A 25,488-nucleotide genomic window follows, 5' to 3' on the forward strand; every position below is an offset into this window, starting at 1 on the left:
CAATTAAATAGATTAATTATTTTAAAATACTAATAATAAATTAAATAAATACATTATCAAATAAATAAAAACAAATAAATAAATAAAACCAATTAAATAAAATAATTATTTTTAAAAAATAAATTAAATAAATAAAAATAAATACATTATCAAATAAATAAAACCAATTAAATAGATTAATTATTTTTAAAAATAATAAATTAAATAAAAAAATAAATACATTATCAAATAAATAAAAACAAATAAATATATAACCAATTAAATAGATTATTTAAAAAATAATAATAATAAATTAAATAAATACATTATCAAATAAATAAAAACAAATAAATAAATAAAACCAATTAAAAAGATTAAATACTTAAAAAATAATAATAATAAATTACATAAATAAAAAAAATACATGATCAAATAAATAAAAACAAATAAATAAAACCAATTATATTAATTATATAAAAAATATTTAATTAAATAAAAATAAATAAATACTTCATCAAATAAATAAAAACAAATAAATATAACAATTAAATAGATTAATTATTTAAAAATAATAATAAATTAAATAAAAATAAATAAATAAAACCATTATCAAATAAAACAAATAGATAAATAAATGTATTATTAAATAAATGTAATTAAATAATCATAAATAAATGACATTAAATAAATTAATAAATAAAAATAAACAAATAAAAAATAATTAATTAATCTATTAAGGAAAAATTAGTAAAATATATATTTTAATTAATTATTTAAGATACATATGTATATATATTTAATATATATATATATATATATATATATATATATATATATATATATATATATATATATAGTCAGCATTGTCATGAATCATACTTGGCCTTTGACTTGAATCGTCCTCCTTTTTTGTTGGGAAGTCCGAGTCTCTTGCGGTCCTCGAAGGAAGGTCTAAAACAGAGTAAATCAGCATTAAACCAGAGACAAGAACACATGATAATTAATCCTCAAGTGTAGCGTCACACACCCGGCTCTGTACTGCTTCAGGTTTTTCTTGCTGGTGTTTGTGAGCTCCTTGTCAAACACAGACTTCTTGCCAGCTTTCCCAGCGTTCTTCTTCAAAGCTGAACGAAGAGGAAAAAATATCAGTCAGAGTTTGATTTTAAATCAGCCGATCGTGCTGAAGGTACATTATCTGATAGTGAGTCAGACTCTCAAGGATTTTGTGATTGCTGAATTTAACGCAATAACAAGAAAATATTGCTAAATTATGCTAAGCTGGCAATTTATCATTTAGTTTTGCATTCAAAAACATTTGTGAAGAGAATGTGTTCGTCTAATGTGCAAAGCCTTGAGTTGTCAATAAACACTAGACCCCGACTTTATCAATCAATACATTTCTGCATATTGTGTACAGTTGAAGATATAATTATTGACCCCCCTGTTAAATTTGAATTCTTATATTTTTCTCCAATTTCTGTTTGACAGAGAGAAGACATTTCTAAACATGATAGATTCAATAACTAATTACCTCAGACAAACACAGAACACCCAAACACTGCAGTGCTTTTACATTTCCTCCATGAAGGAAACCTGTATCAGAGCTGCAGCAATGTTTTGTCAGCTTGTTATCCTCTGAGAAAACGGTTCATTGTCGCCTAGCGATCTACGTATACCATCACTACACCACATTTGTAGTGTAAAACCGCATGCATGAGGTAATTAAATGCATCGTCTGACCTTTCTTGTCGGGTTGGTCTTCAGGAATGGCTCTGGCTCTCTTCTGCTTGCGTTCACGTTTGGCTGCTCGTTCAGCAAACATCTGAGATTTCAGCACCTCGAACTGAGCTCTCTCTTCAGCCTGATGGAGACAGAGACACACTGGTCAACATGTCATACAGTGCGAGAAGAAATATGATCCACAAATGTGGGACAAACATTTAAAGAAGCTAAAGCCAGCAAGAGGGAGATGATCTTACGGTTAACTCTTTCCTCTTGCCCTGCTTCAGGAACTGTGCACGCTTTTTCTTCCCTCTCAGAGCCAAATCAAAGTCCTGCAGAGCCTTTGCCACTGTCACCAAAAACATCAAACTCAGGAAGGCTAATCACTTTGACCAACTGCAAATACTAAATGTAAATACACTGTTTATGAGACTACTTTAAAGACTACGGTATGCAGAAGGATTGATCAAACTCACTGCGATCTTTCTTTCTCTCCTCATTGGTCTGAAACCATGTCCTCGGCAGCTGCTTCTCCTCTTCGCTCTTTGTTAATCTCTTCTGAGCGGAGCTGATCTGAACACCAGCAGAAACATGAAGTCAGGTGATGCATGGAAATTATGGCTGCACAATATATGGTTTCAGCATCGATATCACAATGCGTGCATCTGCAATGGTCACATCGCAAGATCTGCCACGCCAAACTGGGATTATAATTACCCATGAAAGAGTTCAGAATAGAGCTGCACGATTAATCGACACAAAGATCGTGATCTCGATTCGACCCCCCAGACCAGGGGTGTCTAAACACAGTTTTGGAGGGCCGGTGTCCTGCATAGTTTTGCTCCAACTTCCTTCAAAACACCTACCTGGAAGCTTCTAGTATGCCTAGAAAGAGCTTGATTAGCTGGTTCAGGTGAGTTTAATTGGGGTTGGAACTAAAATATGCGGGACACCGGCCATCCAGGGCCGAGTTTGGACACCCCTGCCCTAGACCAGGGGTTCTCAGCTGGTTTGGCCATGGGACCCACATTTTCACATGGTCATCAAGCCGCGGCCCAAGTTTTTAGGAACTATAATACAACTTTAGAAATTATAATTAATTTGTATTTACTTGTTACCATACACAAGTAGTGACAGATAAATCATAAGAACATCACCAAGACGTACAAATAAACTATTTTATTGCTGTCATTTACAAAATGGATCAAATTATAGAAATATTACAAAGTAAAAACACAAATACTGTTAAGAAAACATGTTTTCTGATTTCTAAATGTTGTTTTAATTTAGAAGGTATCATGCTCTCTTGTGAAAGCAGCTCACTACATATGACACTGAGGCTTTAAATCTATTTTGTCGGTATATATAGCCATACTTTACATATTCGGAGTTGTATTTGCGCTTCGACATATTTGTTGCAATAATTAAATGAAATTTCACATGTAAAACGGTAAGGTTGTCACGCACGCATTTCAAAATAAAAGTCCGGTATAAGCAACATATATTACATTTTAAACTTTTGTTGTTTTTTTTGATCACACACTCCGTGACCCACTGAAAATGATCCGGTGACCCACTTTTGGGTCACGACCCACCAGTTAAGAAACACTGCCCTAGACGATCCTTATATAGCATTTCTATGATATTGCCAATCATATTTTCAAGTTCAGGAGAAAAGCAAACAGGCCTATAGCCAGCCTGGTGAAAGAGGTGGTTCTTTTTTTCTCAAAGAGTGGAACTTTTTGCAGTTTTACGCCTCAATTTTTATTTAACTATGAGATTTAAATACTGCATTTTAGTGATTTTTCGCTGGATTAGCTAGTCAGATGTCATCATAACAACACTTTTTGATATACTAAAAATATTTCCTACAAATACTTCCAACCGATATAAGATTAGGAATTATATCCAAATCGGCTCATCTTATGAAATATTCATATTGCAATATATAAATCGCAGTAAAAACTCAATATAGCAATGTCAGTATTTTTCAATATCGTGCAGCCCTATTGCATATATAATTTCTGAATGAATGCGAGAGTCAGACCTGTGCCTCTGAATGGGCCATTTCCTTCTCCTCCTTCTCCAAGCATAACACAGCGTACACGTCCTTCTCCAGCTTCTCAATCAGATCCCGAAACTTCAGGATCACCTCTGAGAGAACACGCAAAAGCGCATTTCAATGCCAGAATTAGAAGATCACTTTAATGCATCATGCATAGATGCGCAATCCCAGAATGCACTGAGATTAGTGGAACAAAACTATTAAAATAGTTAGTATTTTTAATAACTAAGATGGCAGAATAAAATGATATATAATGCATTTGATGTAGTGAATGGAAAAACTAATAAAACAATTAAGTTAAATTGCAGTCAAATTACTAGGGGTGTCAAAATTAATTGTTTTTTCTGTGCAGCGCGATGCTGACGCGGACAATTCGGTATCGGTTCAGTAATCATCATAACCGGTTATTATGTACTGACGTCATTTATCTCCTATGCACTCTGTCGCGAGGGAGGCGAGCGTGAGTATTTACAACACTCAGCCAACGCTCCATAGGCACTAAGTGCGCAGTACATTCAGGAGGGCGCCAGAAATGAGCCCGGTTCAGTTGGTTTTGTTTAAGATATTCCTGACACACATTCAGTTATAGCGGCAATAACTCAAAAACCTCTTACCCTAAAAAGATCTAAAGTGTGTTTCCTACAAAAAGACAAAGCTGGTTATGTTTCACAGCTGTCTTTCTTTTTTTTTTCGCTCGACATTACAAGCACTGTCTGCTCCGTTTAAGCCCTCGCAATATGTGTTTAGCCGGTAGAGCTCGCGCTGAGAGGAGCTCTCAGTAAGGGACCGTCGGAAAACTGCTTCATTTTTTGTTTCGTTTTTCTGCTCTGCTCAGCGCGAGCTCTCCCTGTTGTGAAGGCTTGAGTGTATGTGTGTGTGTGTGTGTGTGTGTGAGTGTTGGTGTGTGTGTGTTTGTTTGTTGATGTCTATGTTTGTGTACGTGTTTGAATGAGAGACAGTGTGGTGCTGTGTGTTTATACAGACAGCTTGTTATAGCCTCCCCCCTAAAATATAACACTGTATATGGAAAGCATCGTCAATGCACCGTGATGCACCGGGATATCGAATTGAATCGATGGCATGATAATCGTAACCGAACCGAACCGTGAGACCAGTATAGGTTCACACCTCTACAAATTACTGAAAAGTTAAAGCTAGAGCTATTACTGAAGCTACACAGAAAGAAAAATACAAATGCAAAATGCAAATAAATAAAAGACGAGTTACAAAATAAAATTCCAACTGTAAACCTAAAAGAAAACCAATTAAAATATGAACAAATACTGTAATCATCAATAAATTACACTACAAAATGACAAAGACTGACATCAAATGAATTATTTAAAGATATCATGGGTGGTTTAACAAAATAAGTATGTTACATATATTTATATTAATTTATTTAACCTGCTTTATATTAATTTATAATATTTTATTAATATTTTTTTAAATTTTTTTTTAATGACTTTTATGGCAAATTACAGCAAAAAAGAAGACAAAACAGAATTACATTTCAAAAAGTATAGACAGTATCAACTTTGGCAAGTACAATAAGAGAAAAAGGAAAATAATAATAATAAAAAATAAATAAATAAATAAATAAATAAATAGAAAAATAAAAATAAATAGTGTGGCTTAAATGTCATTAATATTTTTAATTGTGAAAAAAAGCATAGTAACAAAGTTGATTATGATTTAGTCGATAAATAAATCAGTTTGAAAGATTAATAAATTAAAAAAAAACGCCACAAAATGGATCTGCACCATAACTGAGCAGGTTTAATTCAACAGAAGATGCGTTTACCTTGAGGAATGACCCGAGCTTTGACGGGGAATTTGGCTTTTTTAACAATCTCCTTCAGCATCTTCCTCTCGGTTTCTCCCACCAGAGACACAGAGCGGCCCACTTTCCCTGCACGAGCCGTTCGGCCCACTCTGTGCACGTAATGCTTCACTGTGTTGGGCATCGTGAAGTTTATCACCTGCAAACACAAATACACTTGGATGAGACACATCAGAGAAAAAAAGAGAAAAAAAATTAAATCATGCAATCATTGATGCATGCAAAATAAAGGTGTGTTTATCTAAGGTTTCTGTGTAAATTATATGCAAATAATTTACATATTTTTATGCTAAAATAAACAAAAATAATACACACATTTACTTTTGCATTTTACTGTGCATGTGTGTGCAATTATATATATATATATATATATATACACACACACACACACACACACACACACACACACACACACACACACACACACACACACACACACACACACACACACACACACATATTACACACATATATTATGCAAATAAAACCTTTTTTAATCCATGTGCAAAATAAAAGTATTTGCTGCATATAAAATGTATATATAAATACACTCATGCATCTATATATTTGAGAACTGTAATTTTAAATAAAATATTTACACAATACAAATTAAATATTCATGTAAATATGTGTGCATTTTACTATGTGTGCATATATATATATATATATATATATATATATATATATATATATATATATATATATATATATATATATATATACACACACACACACACACACACACAGTAAACACACATTACACAGTAAACACACATTATACATACGTTTCTTTTTGATGTGAATAATGTAACACAAAAAAAAGTTTGTATTTATATAATGATTTTATGCACTGTGCATAAACACACATACAGTACATACGTTCACACATACATACATTTAAGAATTGTTTTTATTCTGTAATGAAATATTTACACCACACAAATTATATATATATATAAACAAATATAAATATACAAATGTTTTTGCTTTTTATTATGTATGTGTGCATTTCTATATACATAATACACAATATGAATATTGTGTTGTGAAATCACAATATTTTTGATGGAATTAATGCACATGCGAAATAAGTTTGTTAATAAGTTTTTGCACTGTACATAAATATTATGTATATATAAATACATGTATGTGTGTGTGTGTGTGTGTGTATATATATACATTTTACTATGTATGTGTGTGCATTTATATTTACATAATGCACAAAAAACTAAATATGTTTTAGTATTTAAAAGTTTGTTCATACTGTGCATATATATCATGTATATATAATAATTACAAACATAAATACAATAAGTAAAATATATAAATACACTTATGCATGAACATATGAGGAAAATATTTTCAAATATTCAGAAAACACAAATTCCACACACACACACACACACACACACACACACACACACACACACACACACACACACACACACACACACACACACTTAAATATATGTGAAAATATTTCAGCATTTTACCATGCATGCATGTACATTTATTCTATACCACGTGTGTAACTATATACACACGCACGCGTGAAATTTTATATTTGAAAATCATTTTGAATAAAATATTTACACAATACAAATGTTAAATAAATATCTATGCATTTTACTCCGTACATTGACATGTTCATAATACACAGTATATTTGAAGAGTTCAGGTGCAAAAACCTCTAAGTGCCGTCAGAAATTTTCACATTTTTCTCAGCCTCCTTTGTTTATATTGAGATATTTCACTTTGAAGAACAGGAAAAGGACTTTTACTTTGCCATAAAAGTGATATAACTGAACATACAAACAGAAGCCTGATGAAAATGCTCATTTTAGAGGAAAGTTTCAGATGGCTTTTAGGTGTTTTTGCATCTGAACTCTTCATATGAACTTTTATTTTTGACGTGATTAATCATTTGACAGCACTAATGAAAGGTGAAGGCCAAAGAGCTTTCATCTAAAAGGCCTGACTCTGTTTCTCTACATAACGTTTATTTTATTGACTTGTGCAGGAATACAGTAACACTGATATCATGTAGAAACTAAACTCACAGTTTTGACTCCCTCTATATCCAGACCTCTGGCAGCAACATCTGTGGCTACTAAAATATCGATCTGCTCATCCTTGAAGCGCCTGAAACACAATGAGGAAGCGTTCAGTGTTTCGTTGGATGTAATACGTTTGTGTTTATATTTCCCGCAGCTCTTCTCAGCACCTCAGACTCTCCAATCTCTGCGTCTGCGACAGGTTTCCGTGAAGCTCTCCGACCTTCAGTCCCATCAGCCCCAGCAGGATGTGCATGCGATGAGCCTGTTTCTTAGTCTGCGTAAAGAGCATCACGTGATCCTGGAAGGTTCTGGTAAGAAGAGCTGCGGAGGGAGGACAGAGACTGGATTTAATGCACATGATGGAGAACTAAAATCCAATCCAAAACTACACAGCATTTTATTATTTATATCCACATTAAATGCCTAATTTTTGGACGTCGCATGTATCACTCATGAATATGTAATATCAGAATGCACTGCAATCTGTGTTGGTATAAAGAAATAAACTATTAAATAGCAAAACAATTAAATATACATTTAAAATAGACTAAATTAAATTAATATTGCATGCATTTTTTATTTTACCTAAGCTTTTTTTTATTTTATCATCTTATTTTATTGTATCCTTACATCCAGTATCTTAATTTTATTTAGATTTATTTACTTTTTATTGCCTTCTTATCAGAGTTGTATAAAGTACTAGAGACCCAGACTTAAGTAAAAGTACAAGTGCTCTATCAAATGTGACTTGAGTAGAAGCAAAAGTGCTCTTTAAGCACCATACTTAAGTGGAAGTAATAAAGTAATCAACATTTTTAGTACTCAAGTCTTGCAAATAGTTTATTTCGAAATGTACAACTCAAGTACTGAAAGCAAAAGTACAAGTATTGTGCAATGTAGTTATTAAAGAAAGCAGTCAAAAGACGTCATATTGTTCTGTTTATTTAAATATCTTTTTTAGTTGCACGTGATTGAGCAGAATGAAAAGAAACATGGCTTATGATACTGTTTTTCTCTCATGCTTGAACCACAGATCTGACAGATAACGGTTTTAACACACACCTTTCAAAGTTGTCTGTCACAAAAACACTCCGTAATCCACTCAAAACGCTATTGAAACCCATTTTCAGATGGCAGATTACCGGTTGTAAACGGAAGTTCTAAGCATTCTACCGGAAAACGCTGGTCACTATGGCGCCCTCCATGCAGCAGCCAAGAAAAAGGTCTATAATTGTAGGAGTAGGGGTGTGAATTTACACTGGTCTCACGGTTTGGTTCGGTTATGCCCCATTCCCCCTTTTGAATGGGTGACGTCAGGCGTTGACGAACTGCATTGTGGATCCATCGGCGACGCTTCAGAGGCGTTGCTCGCTGCAGAAGTTGGGACTTGCTCAACTTTAAGCGCCAACTGAAGCGTCAGCCAATCAGATCACTGTATGCAAATACACCTGCTAAACAGTGGCCTATTGCTGACTGAATGTCATTGGCTGATGCTGCTATGACGATCGCTTCAGCCCCAACTTCAGACACGCCTTCAGTCAAGCGTTGACGATGAAGCCCCGTGTAAATGGGGCTTTATGATTATCATGCCATCGATTCGGTTCAATTCGATATCTTGGTGCATTGAAGATGTCTTCCATACATAATTAGATTTTTTTCTTTACAACACAAGATTTTTTTTAATTAAAATATACAAATATATTAATTTATATATTGTTTGTAATACAATTTTGTCCTTTAACACAGATCTATGAACTGTACATTTAATTTGACCTGCTCAAAGAAAACACTCTTTCTGAATTTATCAAACAAAACTCCAACACACGCACAGAAGACAGCGTGAGCATTTATAGCAAATAAACTCATGTAAATATGATCCCGCTTGCTTTTTGAGTGCTGACAGACGAGGTCTTACACCCCTATGATTGGTTTTTGTCTTCACCTGCTCAACAGAAAGGGCTGTGATTGGCTTTTGAAATGAAAGCGCTGTTCAGCGATGGCGGGAAAAACAGTCGCGGTTCCAGTCTGTACACACATAATACACGGTTATTACAGGTCATCCATAATAGACACACTTTTTGAACGAATTTTCAATATGACTCGGGAACTACGAGTCCTCTCAAGGAGTGATTCGTTCATCCGCGCGTGCGCACATTTGTGCAGGTAGTATCGTTAATTTCAAGTCTTCATCACATTGGCAGAAGCCAATCATATGCGTTTAGAGCCGGAAAAAGAATTGATCCGCTCACCTCTCGAAGTTCTCTATCGGGTCTGAATCACTCGTTCCTATCGGGCCAATCATACGTGTTTAGAGCTGGAAAAATAATTGAACCGTTCTTCTCTCGAGTCCTCGGGTTTGAGTCATTCTGTCACGTGATGAGCGAACGGTCATGGCTCCTATCAGCTTAGACTGTGCATTGATTAAGATTATATGTGACTGTCAGTGTAATGTGAATGAACCCCTGACATTTGAAGACATGAAGAGGTGAGCTGAGCAAACAGACAACATGCCTTCATAGACAAAAGAGCAGGTAAACATTGAATTATTATTTTCTCCTTCTTATATTCTACTTATGACTTATTTGTCGTGCAATCAAACATTTGGGCTAGTTGTAGATGTGTTTGGAAGCAATTCATAACATTTTAATATTTTGTCAAATTGAACCAAATGAACCAAATGACTCGAAAAAAGATTCGTTCATCTTGATGAACGAGACTCAAGCTGCGTCCCAAATCGCATACTTATGCACTATTCTACGCCATTTTGTAGTATAAATAGTGTAAGTAGTGCGTTCACACTAAAAACTCTAAAAATAATAAGAGCACTTCAATTACCCGGATGATGCACTCATTCAGCCGCTAAAATGAAGTGTGGAATGATGGACACTTCACGCACTCAACGACCGCAGGTTTGCTTACGTAGCGGAAGGGGCGGAGCTATCGGACGCACATGTTGAATAACTTTATTTATTTTGGATGGTGAAAGCAAAATTCTCCTACGAGAGTGATTATAGCGCCTCCCGATGGTGAATGCGGCAATACTCACGGCAGGTTTTATTTGATAGTTTGGTCATTTATTTCAATGATTTGGCAACCGTCAAACGTCATCAGGGAAACGGTTTGAATTTCCGCTTAGTAAAAAAACATTAGTGTGCCATTTGGGACAACACTACATACATATACTTTCCTGTTGAGTGTGTAAGTGCATAAGTACATAGTGCATGAGTGCATAGTGTATAGTGTGCCATTTGGGACGCAGCTTCAAAGATCTGAGTCAGTAAAAAGATCGGGCCTTCCCATCACTACACCCCAGGCTCGCTCGTGTCAGGATCCTCAAGTATCACTTTAACAGCCGAGAGGAGAGGAAAAGTCACCTCACAAACAGGCCAGCGGTTCAAATGTCCAAAGTGTAAGAGAGAGAGAGAGAGAGAGAGAGAGAGAGACAGGGAGGTAAAGATGGAGTTTTACAGTATTTCCCAGTAGTAGTGAAATAGCGGCTCGTGTGCTGTGCGGCCTTCATTGTAGTAAGAGTGTTATTTACTCGCTCTCGCCTCCTTCGCCATAGTATCCTACTGCGACATTGCGAATAGGAGATAAATTATGTCAGTTTGTAATAACCGGTTATGATCTATTACTGAACCGATATCATTAATTTTGACACCCCTAGTAACAAGTAACGATGCAGCACATAAAAAATCTATCAGAGTAAAAGTATTAAACTCATCGAAAATATGTGCTGAAGTAAAAGTGGAAGTAGGAGAAATAAACAATACTCCAGTAGAGCACAGATACTGCCTTTTAGTACTTAAGTACAGTAGTGAAGTAGTTGTACTTCGTTACTATACATCTCTGCTTCTTAACATCTTAATAAAAAATAAATAAATAAAATACTCATAAGATTTATATTCAAAATTGAAAAAAATATGAATCAACATCATATAAATCATACTAAAATAATACTCACAATTTTTTATGATTAATTGTAGATATTTGAACATGGTGTAAAATAAATGTGCAAATTTTCTGTGTGATTATGCATTTTTAAAATTAGTAATATTAAGATTATGCATAAAAAAATGTAAATATACATTTCAAATAGACAAATTTAATTGAAAACAATAACTATATATTTCACTTCAGCCTTTTTTGTATTATTTTTATTTTATTGTCCTATTTTTATTCCAGCCACGACCCTTTCTGATATCGTATGAATTTAAAATAAATAAAATAAAAATAAATAAACTGGATAAAAATATGTAAGAAATTATGTACAAAAAAATAAGACAAAAAAACTCTAACATTACATTTATATTGAAAATTTAAATAAAATGTCATATAAAATATGAATCAGCATTAACCAGCCTACACTAATAATATACATAGGTTATAGTACTATAGTATTAGTATAATCACTATATATATAATATTAAATGTAGATATCTGAATGTGATGTAAAATAAATGTGCATATTTTGTGGTAATTCTACTAGAAATCAATGTCAAGTAACTTGGATTCAGAGTTTCTGGTCATTAAAAGCACTTGCATTCACAAATCTATACGAATGCAATTAAATTAGAAGAACTTATGTAGACAGCAGACTATCAAGAGCACTCACTAGTGCACTTTACCTGCAACAATTGCCTCTCGGTCTCCTTCTTTATTTGGTCTGATCCTCACAAACTCTTGTCTGAGATACGGCGCCACGTCTGTGTTACTGTTCACGAAGATCCTCACCGGCTGTTTAAGAGACACGGATGCCAGATCCTTCACCTGATGAGACATTTTTAAAACACACCAATGCAGATCAGTCCTGCTGACATTCAGAAACAAAAATAGTGTCATGTGGCACATAACCATTGTGATGACAACCCTTTTTAGTGCACTCACCTCCTCACTCATGGTGGCTGAGAACAGCATGGTCTGTCTCTGATAGGCACACATCCGGATGATCTCCTTCATCTGCTCCTCGAAGTACTCGTCCAGCATCCTGACACACAACGCACACAGGAGTAAACAACCAGACACACTTTAGTAAATCTGGGTGTTTAAGGAAGTTTCCAGTCACCTGTCAGCCTCGTCCAGGATGAGGATCTCGATCTGACTGAGCTCGAATGATGGCGTGTTGTGCAGATGGTCGATCAGCCGTCCTGGTGTGGCGATCAGGACGTCCGGTCCTGCTCTTAGAGCTGCTTCCTGAGACTTCAGATCCAGACCACCTGACAGAGACCACAAAACACAACACAACACTCATGACTACATTCATAACACACTGCATCTAATGCTGGATCATATTCCCAATACAGACGTCATATTTCTTTAAATGCAATGGACAGTAGAACAGCCACTATCACAAGATGAAACTATTTACAGGGTAAAGTACTATTAAAAGCCCATACTATTACACAAATTTGCTACTTTAACAAACTACTAAAAGTAGTTTTAGTTTATTAAAAAATAATAATAGTTGGAAAAATCCGACATTGAAATATTTTGTATTTCTGCAATATATTTCACAATATAAATACAACATCCCCACATAAATTGAAGAGCTCTATTTGGAAACAATTTAATCATTTTCAATTGATTGGCATTATTTTGTTGAGGAACAAATCATGCATAAAATAATGTAATAAACAAATTCCAAGCACAGCTAAGTGTCATAGAGCTAATCTAAAAGTGAAATGAACAGTGCTCAAGTCATATTGTATTCAGGTACAGAAACTGAAATCAAGCATTAAACAACACTGCAAAGACTTTGCCGCTTGAATAGTTCAATGAAATTATTTTCTATTTAACTTATAAATGGTAAAATTGCTCATGACTGAATGATTTAAACTCTCTTAGCACTTAAAAACCTGTGCAAATGATCAACTTTTACTCCATCATGGTTAAACTCTGCAGTAACTCCAGAATCTTAGTCTATTTTTAACTGTGGCTAATCCTAAACAATATGATCCCAGCTCAACATTCAGATCCTGTGATGTGACTATTGCAGATGTGCACATTGCGATATTGATGCTGAAATGATATACCGTGTGACATTATATATATATATATATATATATATATATATATATATATATATATATATATATATATATATATATATATATTAGGGATGTATGAATACATACCTCAGTATGAATGGCACGGTACGGTATTTATTAAATAATTTACAGGAAAAACAAAACTAATGAAAATACTCCAAAAAAGTGCCAAAAGTGTCAATGACATATAAATTAGCCATCTATCTGTAAGCTTTGAAACAGGAACTTCAATTTTTCAATTTTAATAACAAAAAATTATTAAACCATGTAAAAAAAAAAATAAAGTTTCAATTTAGTATTGTTGAAAACTCATCACATTCAACATTTAATCACTCACTCACTTAGATAGAGATGGCTTTAAAGGAAAATTATCATGTAAATATAATCTGGTTAAAGCTGGGATCTCCAAGCGTTTACAATGTCCCCTGCAACAGAAAAAAACCCTCTCATTTGGGACTGAGGTTTCTGGGACAGAGAGATATGACTTGGCCCAGGTTGACAGCAGTGGGTAACGTTGTGCATTGTCTTTCCCCCACTTGAGAGGACAAGCCATGAGTAAGGTAGAGGTCTCTTTGCGGTACAAGTCAATGTCTGCATCAATCTAACAAGTGTGCTGTGTTCTGCAGTCCCCATGACTGTTTTTAGTCGTATTCCCCGACTTATATTTCACCACAGTCTGGCAGTGCCTGCATACTGTTTTTGTCTTTGTCCGTCACCTTTTCTCCTTTTTCGTATCTTTTTAGAAAGAAACCGAAATGCTTCCACACGTCCGATTTAAAACCCGCTTTAGGTTTGATCATTTCCAGCTCTTTTTCATCCCGCTACTAGCAACACACTCCATTTCTGCATTACTGGATCTGTAGTGACAACAGACCGCAAAGGATGATGGCCACGCCTGGGCTGATGGGAATTGTAGTTCCCGCTACCTCCCGTTCGCTTCATTCGCCTGAGCAAATTTTCTCAGAAGACCTAGTTTTTAATCGAGTCATGCAACTATGGTTATATTAAAAAAATTGCTATTGCGGTATGACGATATTTACAATACCGTTACATCTCTAATATATATATATATATTAGATAAACTTTAAACAAGCATTTTCACCCAACTTAAGCTGAATGAAAGTTACTAAAATATAAATAATTGTACCTCCAAAATCAATTATTTCAAGAACCATCAACAATGAAAGTGGCAAAAGCATGTGACAAATGTATGAAACCCTTAAAAGAGTTAAATTAAAATATGGTTATTAAAATATACAGGGTTCATACACATCTTTACTACTAAAATTCCATGACTTTTCCAAGACTTTGACGTAAATTTTCATGGCCTAATGTTTGATGTACGTTTGGTAAATAATAAGAAAACCAATACATGTTTAAATTTATTACAGCATATAATAAGACACACAACAATCCATTTAGTTTAAATTTATTTTTATATCTATGTATAATTTATTTAGATGATGCTTCCACAGCACTATTAATGTGGGAGCATGTTTTTGGCCAAGGGCTTAAAAGAAGTAAAGACAACAAGCCTATATTCAAGTAAACGGGTTTATTTTTTTTAACTAATTTCAATGACCTTTCCAAAACTTTGTGGGTTTTATCAGTTTTTCCAAAACTTTTCCAGGCCTGGAAAATGCCATGTCTAAATTCCATGTCTTCTGCAGGTTTTCCATGACCGTAAGAACCCTGAATATATAACAATAAGCTAAAAACTAGGTGGCCATGAAATCTAAATGAATTAATTTTAGGGTAAAGTATTAATTTTGTTTTTATTAAAAGATGGTTCATTGTTGAATTAATGCAAATTAAAGTCTCTTACCGACTGCCAGGCATGTGCTGATGGTGGTGAACTGGGCCAGCTGACGGGCCACTGTGTGAACTTGGATACCCAGCTCTCTGGTGGGCACCAGAACCAGCACACGCGTGACTTGAGTCTCCCGCGGCTTATAGATCAGACGCTCCAAAACCGGCAACATAAAGGCCGCCGTCTTTCCTGAGAAACACACACACACAGCATCCAAACACGTCACACACTGTAGATTCATGAGTAAAGTCCCCAGTTACTTCTAAACCAAGACTGACGATATACCAGGGTATCTGCAGGTTATTAAGAGTTACATTTAACCCTTGTGTACCGTTCAAATTGACTCCCCTTTCGTTATGTTGGTGGCTGTTTTTGCCCCATTGACTTCCATTATATTAACATTTTTTGATTGCAAAGCCATGACAGCATATAATCCTGCATTCTTGATTGTTGCTGGTTTTCCCTGTTGGGAAAAGGACCAACCTTTTATTTTTACTGTCGATGATTGATTTATTGATTATGCCCAAATGCAAAGTGTCTGAGGCAGTGTGTCAGTGCGATTGACACAACGTGAGGTCTAATTAAATTAATGTGGTTAAATGAATAAGCCAGAAGCATGAGCTCACCGGTGCCGGTCGCAGCACATGCGCAGATATCTTTACCCAGAAGACCCACCGGAACACAGGCTTTCTGGATGGGAGTGGGCTGCTTGAAGCCCATAGTAGAGATGGCCTGAATAAACACACACACAGAAGACCAGGAGAAAGATTTGCATCAGAACTGCATTCAGCTGCTGCGGTCAAATACTCTACATATCTTCTGCTCTAGCCACATATTATTAAAGGGTCACGAAACACCAAAACACATTTTTTGAGCTGTTGACAGTCGTATCCCACACAGCTAAAAACACTATTAGGACACCTATATTTCACTAAAAAGTGTAAATTGGTTGTTTTTGCGTTATTTCAAGCAAATTCATACTTCCGGTTTAAAATTTTTGAAGCTGCGTCACGGTCATGACATAATAGCGTGTATTCCAGCATGCAGACTGGACGTCTGTGCCAGAGTGTGTCTTATTACGTCTTACAGTGTGCTGCATTAATGCATGAGTAAGGCTTGGTTCAAACCAATCAGCGCGCTCTATTGTGCAACTTCATTAATATTCATTACTGTCACAGTGTTTAGATGACAGAGACGCCACGTTGTGTTGGCAAAACAAGCGTGAAGTGTTGCTTTTATAGTTTGCTGCAGTTAAGTTTTGTTTTCATTTTCTCTCTGTGAGAGCACAGCTGGAGTCACGTGTGGATTAACAGTGTACGCGACGCTCGACAACAATAACTTACGTGTCTGAGGAGGAACATTGTTTACCTGAGAGCTGTTCTCATCTGCAAACGCTGAGATCCGGATTCACTTGTAGTCTCCTCTTAATAAAGACGCGGCTCTAGTTGCTGGTGATTGTCCTGTCTCTACAGATTTGGTAAGTGAGCGAGCAGTGCTCTTTGTTTATTCAGTTTGTTCGTATCGAACTAACTATTGCACTAAGTGTAAACATGTTAGCACCATAACCAAACTTTAACCTCGTGTAGGATTTTCACCGCATTTTGTGACCGGAATAACACACGCGGCTTTCTGAAGCTACCTGCCGTGTGCATCTAAGTTTCCGGGAAATGCGGAGGGTTTTTTCTCTCATTCGCCGTGCGGTATCAAACATTGCATGAAAAGTACACGCTTAGAGCAGCTCCTCAAATCAAATATCTCGTTTGTCGTGAGGGGCATGAATGAATTCCCTGAATGAAAGAGCCAAACTGCAGTTAAAGTCCACCATTTAATAATTTGGCAAATAATTTGACTACAGATGTCCATGTAAACACAGTGTCCATGTAATGTCCATGTAAACATTCCCACACCATCCCAGTTCCTCCGACACTCCCCCCCTAAACAGAGCTGGACACGCCCACGCAGTTTTCTGACTTTTTCCAAAGTAGAGGTGTGAAAACACCCTGCTGAAACGAGGGGGTTTCATGGCCCTTTAAAGGAGACCCATTATGCCACTTTTTACAAGATGCAAAACAAGTCTATGATCCCCCAAAACTGTGTGTGTGAAGTTTCAGCTCAAAATAACACAAATAATATCTTCTAACTCTCTGAAACTGACCCTTTTAGGCTTTGAATTTAATGGTGGAGTTTAGGTGACTGTCACTTTAAATGCAAATGAGATTGTGCATTTTTTTTTAAATGGCGGAGCTACAAATGCCTGTGTCAGCATAGTGGCAGATTCGAAAACTAGACTTGATGTTCTATGCTAATGAGGGAGAGATGGTCACAAGTGGGCGGGGCTTTCCCCCTCTTATGACACGTACAAAGAGAGAATGTCAATCAAAGTGTTTCTGCAGACTGTTTTCATCAAGTCTGATTATAAACAATAAAACTAATACATTTCTGACCATTAGAGGCTGGATATATTGACAGACCTTCTGACACACAACTGTGTTTAAACCTCTTATAAAACTGATTTTTGGCTGATAGGTCCCCTTTAAAACACATTTACACAGTGGCCTTTTGAACTAGCTCTAAAAACCACTCACTTAGATTAAATTTTTTTTTATTCGATAAATAATTGATCAACAAAAAAATGCTATTACATTAGGATGCAAGAGAAATTAGCTCCAACAGTATCTTGCAGCAAAAATATGTAAAGTGTGTCGTTCTTTTGGTGCCATGCCATTTACAACAAAACTAAAGTAATAATATTTCAACTAAATAAAAGTACAATTTAGAACAATGGGTCAAGAAAAGATTAGATTTTCCTCTGAACTTTTGGTATTGAACAAAATTGCTAAAATCCTTATGTTATTTGGAAAGTAGCACATTAAAACAACAAAATGTATGATGACTGTCTCAAACTGTAAACTCTTCTTCACTGATTTATTTGTTTTATGATTCCCTGATTTCAATACAGAGCAATGTTAAAGCATTAAAACATTTCAACTGCTGAAAAAAATACTTAATGCAATATGCTCGAGTTAAATGCATTTAATTGTTGTTGTAATTCCCTTCTACTGACCTTATTCTAAAATGCGGAAGTGCGCCTATTTCTCGCGATTGTCTTAGAACTTCCGATTCAGTCGCCCATGGGAGAAATGACTAGGAATAATAAACGGCAAAAAACGGTCAAACTACTTGCTCTACAAACAAATGTTTGCATGACTATACAGACCAAGTAGAATAATATAATAAGGAAATATCAGTTTGGAACATTATACAGAGAAACGAGCAGTTTTTAATGTCTAAAAATGAATAGAAGTGAATGAGACCAATAGTCTCGTGCCAAAAAGATTCAAATGGCAGCGCCTGCTCGTCAGCAAAGAATAAGGTGATTACTGTTTTATGTTTAACTCTGTATTCCCCCCAGGGACGCCCATGCATATTTTAACAAGACAATGCAAAACCACATTCAACACACATTACAAAGTAGTGGCTGCTGAAGAAGAGGATACTGGGGACTGGCCTGCCTGCAGTCCCGACCTGTCTCCAATAGAGAATGTGTGGTGCATTTTGAAGTGCAAAATGCAACAATGAAGACCGCGTACTGTTGCCCACCTTAAGACTTGTTTGCAGGAAGAATGGGACAAAATTACACATGAAACACTTCATCACTTGGTGTCTTCAGTCCCTAAATGTCTGTTAAGTGTTGTGAAAATAATGGCAACATTACAAAGTGCTAAATGCTGAACTGTCACAACTCTTTTGAAATGTGTTGCAAGAGCCAAAATAGGAATCAAACAACGAATATTACGAGAAACACATCAAATAATGCTTGTTATATTGTCTATAATAAAATACAAGTCAAATATCACTTAGAAATCACTTCTTTTGCTTTGCGTTTTCCATACAGTTCCAACTTTTTCTGGTTTGGGGTTGTAATAGAGCAGGAGAAATGAGAAAAATTAATCAATTTAAAAAGACTCTTGAAGCTTCATCACAAACGCTGATGTTTAATGATGTCTAATTGATAATGAATGCAGTCAGGCTCACCTTCAGCAAAGGTCTGGACAGATTCATGTCCTGGAAGGTGAGATTCTCATCATACTGAGACGCGTCTTCAAAAAAGCCTTCAGTCTGGAGAAGATGAAGACGTTAAAACACTGAGAAAACCATCAGAACATCACAAGCAGAAAGAATTATAATGGAAAACTCAGTTTACATCTCAAGAGGGCTCTCATACTCACTGTGTCTGCCATTTTCCTCTTTCCTTTCTTCTGCTTTTCTCTTAAAGTGTCTGGAAGAAACAATATAAATATCAAAACTGTTTATAGAAGGCAACAATAAAGTGCTTCAGTCACACTTTACAATACGGTTTCATTCACTCATTCATTTTCTTTTCTGCTTAGTCTCTTTATTATTCTGGGATCACCACAGCGGAATGAACTGTCAAACTTATATAGCATATGTTTTACACAGTGGATGCCCTTTCAGCTGCAACCCATCACAGGGAAACACCCATACACACTCATTCACACACATACACTACGGCAAATTTAGCTTTTGTCAATTCCCCTATAGCGCATGTGTTTGGACTGTGGGGGAAACCGGAGCACCCGGAGGAAACCCACACCAACACGGGGAGAACATGCAAGCTCCACACAGAAATGCCAACTATGAGGTTTAATTGGTTCATATATTTACTAACATGAACTAACTATGAACAATACCTGTAGGGCATTTATTAATCATAATTCACTATTTACTAATGCATTATTAACATACAAAGTCATGCTCGTTAACATTAGCTATGGCACTGTAAGTTAACATGAACCAACAGCTGTATTTTCATTAACGAACATGAACAAATACTATAGTGAATGTATTGTCCATTGTTTGTTCATGTTAGTGAATGAATTAACTAGGGATGCACCGAAATGAAATTCTTGGCCGAAGCCGAATAATAATGAATTGCTTGGCCGAAGGCTGAATACGGTGTTTTGCATTTTTTTCCATTTAGTTTGCCAATTTTTTCACCATTACAATAATTAAATAGTAAAAACTATCTTTTTACTATTTTGTGTTGCTTTTAAGAGAAATAAATCAAATAACAAAAATACAATTTCAAAAATAACACTGAACATTTTTTAAACATTCCAGCAGATAATATACAAACAAAGCACAATATAACTTAAAATAAATAAATTAGTAAAATAAAATAAAAATTAATTGGCCATCTTTGAAGCCCCCCTTCTTGAATAGCCTATGTTAGGCCTATAACTGACTGCTGAAAGAATGTAACTATGTCTACAACAACAAATGTGCATTGAATGGGGCAAAAAATGTGGATGACAACAAATGAATAACTGTCCAAGACATAAGCCTACTTAGCCTACTTCTTCAGGAAAAGTGGCAGGTTCTTCTTTATAAAAAGTAGCTTCTCTGCTGTCTCGCATGAAAGTCGGTTCCTCTTCTCATCAATGACATGAGATGCAGCACTAAACAGTCGCGGCTCATCTGTAGTACGAGCCCGTTTACTCCCTGCGCTGTTTTCATCTCCTGCGCTGTGCATCACCTGACCGTCTCCAATACCTAGCGGCTTTCCCAAGTCCAACTCGGCCTGGATCATTTCTCGTGTGCGCAGCTTTTTTCCCATATCCAAGTAATGATCTTTTATATCGCGGATCAAGCACAGTCGCGATGAAGTACAGGTGTTCTGAGTCCGCCTGACTAAATCGTGCCCTGACAGCTTCTAAGAGCGCACTTTTAGCTGTTTTCACCCCGTGGTCTGTGTCAGCCTCTTTGTTTAAAAAACGCTTTAGTGCTGCAAGTAAATGTATGATGTATGCCAGAGATTAGCTTATCTCTATTGTTATCTGCTCAAAGGGGGCGAGAAGACAGAGAACTTTCCTCTGGACAACTCAGCAGAACAGTGTCTGCAAACGGCCGTTTTTGCCTCTTTCTCTTACACTTTAAAGCGCTTCCACACTGCTGACATGTTTGCTGCATAAAGCGCGCGCCTCTCACTCTACGCGGGTTACTATTTGATCACATCATTAAAAGCGTCATTGTTCGGCAAAATTTATTCGGCCTTTTTACTTATTCGGCCGAACACCGAAATGGCTTTTTTGACTATTTTCGGCCGAATAAGTTCGGTTGCCGAATATTCGGTGCATCCCTAGAATTAACTAACATAAACTAATACAACCTTATTTAGTGTTACCAATGTTTAATACTTTCATTAGCAGATCTACTGCACAAACCTGCTTTTTTGAGCACCTCTTCATCAGCTGATGAGAACTCATCCTCATCATCATCATCACCTCCACCTGATACTTCATCTGCATCATTGTCATCCGCATCAATATCCTCCTCCTCCTCATCATCATCCTCCTCCTCCTCCTCCTCTTGGTCATCATGTTTTTTAGAGGCTGAAGTTTCTGTTTTCTTGTTTTCCTTTTGAGATTTCTCCTTAAGACACATTTAAACATAATTTGTTTTTAATAACAGATTTACTCTTATTAAAGCAATGCTTGAGTTCAATTCTGAATATTTTACACCCTCTAGCTACTCTGGCTTTTAGCAACATTTATCAATTTATTTACATATATATTGAAAGCATGTTACCCTTTCTGAATAGTACACTTTATTAGGTACACATTACTAGTGCCGGGTTGGACCCACTTTTGCATTCAGAACTGCCTAAATCTTCATGGCATAGATTTAACACGCTACTGGAAATATTCCTCAGAGATTTTGCTCGATATTGACACGATATTATCACGCAGTTGCTGCAGATTTGTCGGCTGCACATCCATGATGCCAATCTCCCGTTCCACCACATCTAAAAGGTGCTCTATTGGATTGAGGTCTGGTGACTGTGGAGGCCATTTGAGTGCAGTGAACTCATTGTCATGTTCAAGAAACCAGTCTGAGATGATTCACGCTTTATGAAATGATGAGTCATCCTGCTGGAAGTAGCCATCAGAAGATGGAGACACTGTGCTCATAAAGGGATGGACATGGTCAGCAGCAATACTCAGGTAGGCTGTGGCGTTGATGCTCATTTGGTACTAATGTGCCCAAAGTGTGCCAAGAAAATCTCCCCCACACCATTACACCACCACCACCAGCCTGAACCGTTGACAAAAGGCAGGATGGATCCATGCTTTCATGTTGCTGATGCCAAATTCTGACCCGAGCATCCGAATGTGGCAGCAGAAATGGAGACTCATCAGAGCAGGCAACGTTTCTCCAATCTTCTATTGTCCAGTTTTGGTGAGTCTGTGTGAATTGTAGCCTCAGTTTCCTGTTCTTAGCTGACAGGAGCTGCACCCGGTGTGGTCTTCTGCTGCTGTAGCCCATCCGCCTCAAGGTTGGACGTGTTGTGTGTTCAGAGATGCTCTTCTGCAGAGCTCGGTTGTATCGAGTGCTTATTTGAGTTACTGTTGCCTTTCTATCAGCTGGAACCAGTCTGGCCATTCTCCTCTGACATCAACAAGGCATTTGCGCCCACAGAACTGCCGCTCACTGGATATTTCCTCTCATTCAGACCATTCTCCGTGAACCCTAGAGATGGCTGTGCGTGAAAATCCCAGTAGATCAGCAGTTTCTGAAATACTCAGAGCAGTCCATCTGGCGCCAACAACCATGCCACATTCAAAGTCACTTAAATCCGCTTTCTTCCTCATTCTGATGCTCAGTTTAAACAGCAGCAGATCGTCTTGACCATGTCTACATGCCTAAATGCATTGAGTTGCTGCCATGTGATTGGCTGATTAGAAATTTGCTTTCACAAGCAGTTAGACAGGTGTACCTAATAAAGTGGCTGGTGAGTGTATGTACAGTTCAGCCTGAAACTATTCATATACTATTCTTAAATTCCGACATAGTTACTTTTATTAAACCAGCTTTTATTTGACCAGAAATCACAGGCTTCAGCCAAAAGCTAATAAGATGATGTACAAAATCGAGGAAAAAATGTGTACATTTATTTTATCCATTAAAATGACTTTAATTAATTTATTATTAGGCTTTTTATAATTTGAAAAGCTGAACTACTTTTAAAGTGTCATTATTTTCTGAATAAAATATCCAATGCATTATTATTTTTCTTGTTCACTCAACAACTATCATAAGAATAATTGTTGATGTGCTTTAGATCAGTGGTTCTCAAACTGTGGTACGTGTACCACTAGTGGTACGTGGGCTTCCTTCTAGTGGTACATGGAGGAATGAAAAATGTCATGTACATGCTACATATAATTCAAAATTTATTAAAAATGAAGTATATAATATGCCATATATTATATATAGCCTATATTTCTGAGGTAATCTGCCAGGTTTTTTAACTGTGCAGAGTTGTAGCTGCTTTACTGGGCCAACTACGCTACTGTATTTCAATGCTGCTCATTTTGGTGGTTCTTGGAGAGACAATTTTTTTCTAAGGTGGAACTTGATGAAAAAAGTTTGAGAACCACTGCTTTAGATAAAACATTAATTTGGTAAAAAAATAAAAAATAAAAGTCTTTGAAAGAGATCTGGAGCACAATTTTTGCACCAGTTTTTTTTTGGCATGCAATGAGCAGCAAATTTATTCAGTCATTTTTCTTATAGCTTTAAAATAAAGACTTTTGAAGATTTAATAAAGCCTATTTATCCTTTCCTTCATTAAATTACAGTTAGTTTCCAAACACAAGCCACTCTTTAAACAGATTTTATAAAAATCCACACTTTTCTTTACCTCAACTTTACGCTTTTTCCGCACTTTCTCAATCTTCTCATCCAAGGTTGTGGGTGCTTTCTGTAAAAAGCAGATTTCAAAAAAATGACGCAGATTAGGCCTGATATAGACATAACAGTGTGTTGAATGTGTGTGTGCTGTGCGTGAATCTGACAGACCCTCTTCTTCAGCTGCGCCATCACATCCGCCATGGCCCAGTCAGCGCTGTACAGGCCATCCCGCTCGCCAAAATCAAAGTCTGCATTGAAGTGTCCTGAGCCGCGGGCCTTCAGAGCCTGCTTCTCTTTACTCTTCAACACGATGGGCTGATCCTAAACACACACAAAATACACAACAACTGCTCTAAATGCATTTATAAATCCATGTATGTGTATGTATAGTCAACAATATCATGGTATTACTATAACATGAGGGTCAAACAGCTATCAGAAAGTGGTATGATCATAAGACCATATAATATTTCAATAATACATGAAGCTATTCCACTTTTTACAACTATAAACTGACCCTAAAATGACTTGTTATTACCATAGTATGTTGATTAATACATCCAGATACCATAGCATTACATGTATACTCACCCAATATCATGGTATTACTATAACATGAGGCTCAAACACCAATATTACCATGGTATATCACAAAATAGCATCGTTTTAGCAAGACGCACATGTATAAAGCACTGTATTACTACAGTATATATGCAGATAATCGACTATTGAAGTACAAAACATAAGAATTATGGACAGAAAGCGCAGTTTTACCGTGGTACATGTCTAATAAAACACTATTAAGTTGTTTCTGACAGTATGTAAAGAGTAGTTGAACTCACAGCTTCATCATCAGATCCTGAATCCGGCTCTTCTGGGACCTCTTCATCATCATCAATAGTTCTGATCAGATCCATGTCTGAAAACGACTGCGCTGAGGCGCCTTAACAAACTTTACAGGCTGGTTAACGTTATGATACAGTTAATAGTGTGCAGAGTCTATATCTTTACCTACATGTGTATGTATAAAAAAACAAATCTGATCGTACAGTTTAATAAACCACAAACATTGACACACTATCGGAGCTGCATGTTCGTAAACACACGTGTGTCGCGGAAAAAGCAGAAGTGCGTCACTCTCACGCGCCTCGTGGTTGATAGTTGCGTTAGTGACGCCTACAGGTGGGGAGGACGAAAATCGTAAAATCGGATGTTTCATAAAATGTATAACGATAATGAAAATTATATTT

General features: G+C 36.2%; 1 protein-coding gene across 1 annotated transcript in view; it reads right to left on the reverse strand.

Moving 5' to 3' along the window:
- Positions 1-25,346, reverse strand: part of ddx27 (DEAD (Asp-Glu-Ala-Asp) box polypeptide 27) — a 26,226-nt gene extending 880 nt beyond the window's left edge. Inside the window, 20 exon segments of the mRNA NM_001002869.1 lie at positions 859-930; positions 1,007-1,103; positions 1,720-1,840; positions 1,959-2,050; positions 2,178-2,274; positions 3,749-3,855; positions 5,571-5,748; positions 7,670-7,751; positions 7,834-7,987; positions 12,295-12,436; positions 12,554-12,653; positions 12,732-12,882; positions 15,539-15,712; positions 16,150-16,255; positions 19,559-19,642; positions 19,753-19,802; positions 21,769-21,976; positions 24,249-24,308; positions 24,407-24,559; positions 25,081-25,346. Of these exon segments, the coding sequence (NP_001002869.1) occupies positions 859-930; positions 1,007-1,103; positions 1,720-1,840; positions 1,959-2,050; positions 2,178-2,274; positions 3,749-3,855; positions 5,571-5,748; positions 7,670-7,751; positions 7,834-7,987; positions 12,295-12,436; positions 12,554-12,653; positions 12,732-12,882; positions 15,539-15,712; positions 16,150-16,255; positions 19,559-19,642; positions 19,753-19,802; positions 21,769-21,976; positions 24,249-24,308; positions 24,407-24,559; positions 25,081-25,155 (2,303 nt within the window). The 5' untranslated portion in view covers positions 25,156-25,346.
- Between the last annotated feature and the right edge of the window lie 142 nt (positions 25,347-25,488).

The sequence above is a fragment of the Danio rerio genome, chromosome 6 (assembly GCF_052040795.2).
Source record: "Danio rerio strain M-AB ecotype USA chromosome 6, GRCz13ab, whole genome shotgun sequence".
Taxonomy (NCBI): Eukaryota; Metazoa; Chordata; class Actinopteri; order Cypriniformes; family Danionidae; genus Danio; species Danio rerio.